General features: G+C 42.0%; 1 protein-coding gene across 1 annotated transcript in view; it reads right to left on the reverse strand.

The window, feature by feature from the left end:
• Positions 1–2614, reverse strand: part of LOC139408048 (armadillo repeat containing 2) — an 8730-nt gene extending 6116 nt beyond the window's left edge. Inside the window, 7 exon segments of the mRNA XM_071151873.1 lie at positions 1035–1081; positions 1083–1198; positions 1904–2030; positions 2032–2079; positions 2257–2350; positions 2443–2506; positions 2509–2614. Coding sequence (XP_071007974.1) covers positions 1035–1081; positions 1083–1198; positions 1904–2030; positions 2032–2079; positions 2257–2350; positions 2443–2506; positions 2509–2614 — 602 coding nt within the window.
• Between the last annotated feature and the right edge of the window lie 4886 nt (positions 2615–7500).

Consider the following 7500-nt stretch of genomic DNA (forward strand, 5'->3'; position numbering starts at 1 on the left):
GGGGCACACTCTAACACTCAGACATCATTTACAAATGAAGCATTTGTGTTCAGTGAATCCGCCAGATCAGAGGCAGTATTGATGACAAGGGATGTTATTTTGATAAGTGTGTGATTTCGATCATTTTCTTGTCAAAATGTAATACTTTTGGGTGTCAGGGAAAATGTATGTAGTAAAAAATACATTTTTCTATTTAGGAATGTAGTGAAGTAAAAGTAAAAGTTGGCACCCCAAAAACTGCTTAAGTAGTACTTCAAAATATTTTGACTTAAGTACTTTACACCACTGCTGAAGACTGAGGTTGACTTGTCCATTAGACTTAGATGGGGGTGGCTGAAAGCTCATAGAATATCTTATAAGATTTTAATTTTCATACACATTTGGCTAAAACTACTCCCTCTCTCTCCTAAGGTTCTGGTTTCATTGAAGAGTAGGAGAAATTCGTGAAATACCTTGAATAAACTTGAAGGCAATCTGCATATGTAAAGAACCAAAATAAGGGAGAAAGCACAGAGGTGAGGGGTAGTCAAAGTCTTTGAATCGGACACACTGAAAGAGAGTGGCCAAAACATTGCATCAGGGTTGAGCCAGGCTGTGAAATGTAAGAACAGGAGGTATAATTCAACACTGTGGTAATGGCCACCATGGAATCCTTTGTGTGCCAATACATCTACACTTAATGTCACCTACGCCAAAAGGAGAGAGACGGAGGGAGGGAGAAGTAGAGAGAAAGATAAGTAGGGAGGGAGGGAGGGAGGGAGGGAGAGAGAGAGAGAGAGAGAGAGAGAGAGAGAGGAGGTGAGAGGGAGGGAGAGAGAAGTGGGAGAAAGAGGTAGAATAAGAGAGTAGAATAGTAAAATAAAACATCAAAAGGGAGAGAAAAAAGACACGAGGGAAAAGAAAGAGAGAAAAAAAGAGATGGGTGGACAGCCAGAAGTGAGACAAAGTGGAAAGACGAGAAGAGAAAGAGGATATGGAGGAATGAAAGAGAGAACAAGGAATGAAATGTAGAGAAATGTGTAGGCATACAGTACCTTTCACTGTTGGTCCTGTGTCAGGCAGGTTTCGAGGGGCCTCCCCTAATCCTTGTCTCTCTTCTCTCCATCACTAGGCTCAGTACAAGGGGCTCTCCTGCCTCTTCTCTTAGCTGACAGCTCCCTCTGCCCTAGGCTGGAATCTGAACTCACACTGTCCCTCCCTACAAACACAGTATAGTGAAGAGATATTATAGTTATTGGATCTGAACTGCCTTCAAAGCTCTCACCATCTTTTCACATTTTGTGTTTTGATTTTGTGAAAGATTAGAAAATAATGTTTAGAAAATGTACAAATAACCAAACTCTACACAGTCATTTTAGCTTTTCCCAAAAGCCTTATAATACAGTAAGCAAGCAAAGATACAAAAAAGAAGACAAAAACAATTATAAATAAAAATTCAAATTATTTTTAAACAAAAAACATAAAAAAAACACTTAACAAAAAGAAGACTAAACCACCTGGAAACCAGCTGCAGCGAATAACGTTTTCCACCTCAACCAACCAAGTGGGAATGTAAATCAGGTTTAACATCCTCCTGTGAATGGTTCCATTCATTTCCCTTTGGGAGAAGAGCTGCTCCAGCCCTCTGCCTGTGCAAATGATTTATTAATAATAAAATGACTGGCAGACAACACGCGGAGATATTGCCTTACAATAATAAAGTGTTCATGTTTTGCTTATTGCAACCATTGACCATCCCTCTCCACTCCCTTTTTCTCCCCCTCGCTCAAAAACCCTACCCTGCACCTCTCTCTCTTTATATTACCTCCCATCTCTTGTTCCATTGCTTTTGCAATTTTGTCTCACTCCCTTCCTAACTCTCCATCTTTCTTTCATTTCTCCCTCTTTCTCCATCTCCCTTTACCCTCTGTTGAACCTGCCACAGGTGGGAGTGTTGTCAGACAGCCAGCTCTGAGGAGGAGCGGCCTCGCCCCTGCCACCCTCGTCTTCAGGTCCAGGGGGTCAGAGGGGGTTTAGGGGAGGGCTGACGGGGCTGACGGGGTCTGGCTCCTCATCCTGGGCCATTGGCAACCTGGGCTTCTGGTAGGCCACAAAAATGACTTCCTCATCGAGAGACCAAGCACTGATGTAGTATGTATAGTCAGAACAATACACTCAGGCTTTCTAAGCTCCCCAACAAGTTCACAAGAATATACATAGATTAATGTACAGTTCAACAGTGAGGAGATGAGATGAACAATGAGGAGAAGAACCCACATATTCCAGAGGAGACAGGCGAGTTCCAGAACCGGGTCTGAAGTCTGGTGCTTCAAAATTGTAAGCCTTGATGCTGAAAGAGGAAAAGAGAGACCTTATTCATTCAGTACACTGTATGGATGTAACACTGGACTACTTCTAGGGGGGTTACAAGATAGGGGTTTTAACCAGATCCCTACCCTGAACATAGAGGGAGGTTGAGCATCTTGGGCTCGAGAGGAGGTCTCCCTGAACAGCTGTCTGTGGTCCTCAGAGAACAACTGGCTTCAGTGACGATCTCTGCGCTGGTCTTCCTCTGGGGGTCAGGCTTCAGGGTAAAAATGCATTGTTTCTCATACTTCCTCTTCAAAGAAGACATTTTGTGAGGATTGTTGCCAGCAAGACCAGGGATGAGGTCAGGAGAATTACTTTATGGCAGTGGTCTCAAAATTTTTATAGTCCCGTACCCCTTCAAACATTCAACCTCCAGCTGGGTACCCCCTCTAGAACCAGGGTCAGTGCACTCTCAAATGTTGTTTTTTTGCCATCATTGTAAGCCTGCCACACACACACTATACAATACATTTTTAAACATCAGAGTGAGTGTGAGTTTTTGTTACAACCTGGCTCGTGGGAAGTGACAAAGAGCTCTTATAGGACCAGGGCACAAATAATAATATAATAATTATCAATAATTTTGCTCTTAACTTAGCCATCTTACATATAAAACCTTATTTGTTCATCAAAAATTGTGAATAACTCACCACAGGTTAATGAGAAGGGTGTGCTTGAAAGGATGCACATAACTCTGCAATGTTGGGTTGTATTGGAAAGAGTCTCAGTCTTAAATCATTTTCCACACACAGTCTGTGCCTGTATTTAGTTTCCATGCTAGTGAGGGCCGAGAATCCACTCTCATATAGGTACATGGTTGCAACGGGCATCAGTGTCTTAACAGACAATTTGCCAAAGCAGGATACTCTGAGCGCAGCCCAATCCAGAAATCTGTCAGTGGCTTCTGATTAAATTACATTTTCACAGAACTGCTTGTTGCAATTTCAATGAGGCTCTCTTGGTCAGATATCGATAAGTGGACTGGAGGCAGGGCATGAAAAGGTATAACAAATCCAGTTGTTTGTCCGTTTCGGGAAAGTACCTGCATAATTGCGCACCCAGTGCACGCAGGTGCTTCGCTATATCACATTTGACATTGTCCGTAAGCTTGAGTTCATTTGCACACAAAAAAAATCATACAATTATGGAAAGACCTGTGTGTTGTCCTTGTTAATGTAGACAGAAAAGAGCTCCAACTTCTTAATCATAGACTCAATCTTGTCCCACACATTGAATATAGTTGCGAGTCCCTGTGATCCTAGATTCAGATCATTCAGGCAGGAAAAAACATCCCTCAGATCGGCCAGTCATGTGAGAAACTCGCAATCATACAAGCGGTCAGACAAGTGAAAATGATGGTCAATAAATACAACTTTTAGCTCGTCTCTCAATTCAAAACAACATGTCAATACTTTGCCCCTTGATAACCAGCACACTTCTGTATGTTGTGAATCACATTTTTATTTGGTGTACCCCCTACGGCATTGTGCGTACCCCTGAGGGAATACCTGCTTAATGGGAATGATTTTATCACTAAAGTGGGTTCAGTCCTGGGTGTATTACTGAAAAGGAAAAGTTTGGTTGTATGGATGAACTACACAGTGTTTTAAGCCATTGCAGAAATAGGCACCATGGTGCACTGATATGCAGATTCAGTGGATGAGGCTCGTTGTAAATGAGAAAGCAGGGCTCAGTCACCATGGTAAACGAGAGCAGCAGAGACAGGTTGAAGATGTTTTACCTAGGAGGCAGGCAGGAAGTATTTTACTTGTGACAACAAATCGGCTCAAAAGTAACATAAACTGTGTACAGAAACAAGCAAATTCCATTTTCATCTTGGTTGCACTCAGAAATGTTCAACCGATAGCACTGCCAGGAATACTCACCATGGACTGCTATCATAAAACCAAGCATGCTAGATATGCTACACTAACGTCACATGTTAGCCAGGCTAGCTTGTTCACATTTTTGGGATTAGAAGAAGTACCTAGAATTCCTGTTACTAAAATAAACGTGCCGTCTTTTGGTGATCACCGTAAAATGACTGGCCGATTTTGAGGCAACCCAACTTCTACTGCCATACAGGAAAAGTAATTGCTTCTCAAGTTTGATGCAAGTGAGTTCGCAGTGGTAGCTAGCCAGCTAGCTGAAAATGACTGATGTTGTCGAGTCTCGGGCCTCGACATCCGTTTGTTATCATGATATGTGTCAAGCATTTGTTCTTCCCCTCAGCATCATCAGTGTTTTCGCACAAAAAAGTTAAACAAATAGTTGTCATAGACAATAAAATTGTAATTTTAATTTCCATTTCTCACTAAACTGACATGACCAAAAGCAGGAGATTTGAGCAAATCAATTGCATCCCACCACCACATACTGTAGTAGGTAGGCTATGTAATACATCACCAACAATAATTTTGACCAGGGATAGAACCACTGCCAAAATGATATAGTTTCCCTCCTCTGTCATTCCATCTTTAGATGATCTTTCAAATGGAAGTTGTGCTGTTTGTCACATTCTTATACTTTTCTATGTTCTTCCCAGTGCCCCAGGGATGTTTTAAACCCAGACGTAAACTGTCTCAAATAATAGTCGAGTACATTTTTCTCATAGACATTGCATTCTGGTTAAGTATTCAGAATAAGGCATTGATTTATAATAATTAAAATCAATTGAGTGGGAGTGGACCCTGTCCCTTTCAGCTAAAAAGGCTGTATACCCTCTGGCTAAATAAAACATCTGCATTAATGTGTCTAGCCCTTGAATCACTCTCCTCCTCTTTCTCACTGGCACGTTAAACTGCTGCTGACACTTAAACTCAGAATGAAGTAGTGAATTTTTTAAATTTAGACTACAGATACAGTATTTAAAGAATTAGACTGTCTCAGTCTTGCACAGACATGTACATTTGGACATATGTACATTTTCATTAACCAATTTTGCCAATTACACCTTCCCTTTCCAGTCAAGGTTGAGAGAATTCCTGGAGGGAAGAACCTTTCATTTTCATGACTATATTAGTAGGCTATCTGTTGTTGTTTGTTGTCATCGTTAGGGTTACGGAAAGATGGCGTGGGTCGTTGCTATACAGTACTTTCACCTCTCCTTTTACTATAGTTTCCACTCACCTTAAAGGTACATGGGGGTCATTATCTGTCTGTACAATTGAAATACCAGGTAGTTCATGTTTTAATCAACACAATCAAATCTGAACTTTTAAAATAAGCTGTAAATGGCATCAGTGTAAACACAGAGATGAAAGATAAATCAAAATGATTTATTTGTATTTACATAAATTATGGTACAGTTGAGACATTCAGACATTTTAATGTACAAGGGTCATACATGTAGTTTACTTTGAAATTAAGATAAGGCTGTAGAAAATGCATAAAAAAATGCAAAAAATGTTTGGATGAAATCTGATTTACAAAATACAAATCTTTTAAAAGTGTTTCCAAAGTCCATCAAAAAATTATGGTCACCATTACGGCATATGTTGCAGGTGATATTAAACTAAAACAAATCTCGAAACGACCGTAACGGCTGACCTGGCGGGAGAGGACTTATCCGCCATTTTATGGTCAGTGAAAATGTGACGTTGTTCAAATAAAAAAGAGCGAACACAAAATGGCAGCTGACTTACGTCGTCTTTTTCATCCGGTGCTTTTCTTTCGAATGCTGCTCCTCTGTGAGATGTAGAACATTGTTTGTACCATGTTCCTGTGGCATGAACAACCAATACCCAGTGCCCCCCTGACACAGTTGTACAGGAGAAAAGAGACCTCCAGCTTTAGTTCATCCTGTCCACATGATTTCACTGTTCAGTCTCCGCTCACTGCCACAGCTTCATTGAGGGCAAAGTAGGCATGAATGCAAGTAAGGGATAGAGTTCTATCAATATTTATAAACAAACTCAGGGTAGAGGGATAGAAGAGTACAACCTGAATTGGTACGCTGTTTTCATTCAATCAACTCACGCTTTGCCCTGGGTTAGTTTAACCCCGAAGATGGGTCGACCACTTTGCAGCGAGCAGGTCTGTCTCGATTTGCAACTGTTTGTCCACTCGCAAACCTTTCCCCCCTGCTTTAAAAAAATAGAAATGTACATCTAAGCAATCTTGTGTGTCTCTGGTTGGATTTAAATAGCCCTACATGCTTCAGTCTCATGGATACAGTGAGCCTGATTGGCCGAGTGTGCATGCTGGGCATGACCAATCAGAGGGCATCACCATGGTGCTTCCCAGCCAATGGGAGGAAGAGGATAGTCTCTGTGATTTCATTGTCACTAAGGGAGGGGGAAACATACTGCCAGGACAGTTGGCATTAACATGGTGAGCAGTGGAGGAGGCTGTTACAGTCAAACTGTATGTCACTGATATGGCCTCGGAGCAGTAGATGTGATGCAGTAGTCATTGAGAGAAAGAATGTAATGGCTCGAAAAACGAGGCTACGGTATACGCTTCCCAGTAAACACACTACCACACACTAGTCACTGTTATCACTGGTCCTCACGTCACAGTAAGGAATAAATGGGTTGATTTTCGAGAGCTCTCGTCCTCCTTGAAGGTGGTGCGTCTCCTTGGCAACCAGCTCCGTCTTCTTCAGCCAGGAGCTTAGTATGATAGAGGGAACACACTGACATGGGGGTTAGAGGAGAGGACCTTTTCTCTCTCTCCCCAATCACTATTTAGTCCAGGACCCCAATATAGGGTCTCTCTCTCTCTCTCTCTCTCTCTCTCTCTCTCTCTCTCTCTCTCTCTCTCTCTCTCTCTCTCTCTCTCTCTCTCTCTCTCTCTCTCTCTCTCTCTCTCTCTCTCTCTCTCTCTCTCTCTCTCTCTCTCTCTCTCTCTCAAGGTCCTTTCATAGCAAAAACCATGTAAAAACATTTCCAACGTGTTGCTGACATTGCAACCTGCAGGCATCATGTGATGAAAACAATAGAAAACTGATGATATCTTGTCTGTCTGAACTATAGGGGGCTTCCCTTCCCTCATATGTGCAGCTGCAGCAGTCTGACCAAGAGGTCACTCTGACACAAGACACAGGTGCCTTTGGCCTTCTTTTTCCTCGGGGTGGCAGGGTAGCCTAGTGGTTAGAGCGTTGGACTAGTAACCTGAAAGGTTTCATGTTCAAATCCCCGAGCTGACAAG

The sequence above is a fragment of the Oncorhynchus clarkii genome, chromosome 4 (assembly GCF_045791955.1).
Source record: "Oncorhynchus clarkii lewisi isolate Uvic-CL-2024 chromosome 4, UVic_Ocla_1.0, whole genome shotgun sequence".
Lineage (NCBI taxonomy): Eukaryota > Metazoa > Chordata > Actinopteri > Salmoniformes > Salmonidae > Oncorhynchus > Oncorhynchus clarkii.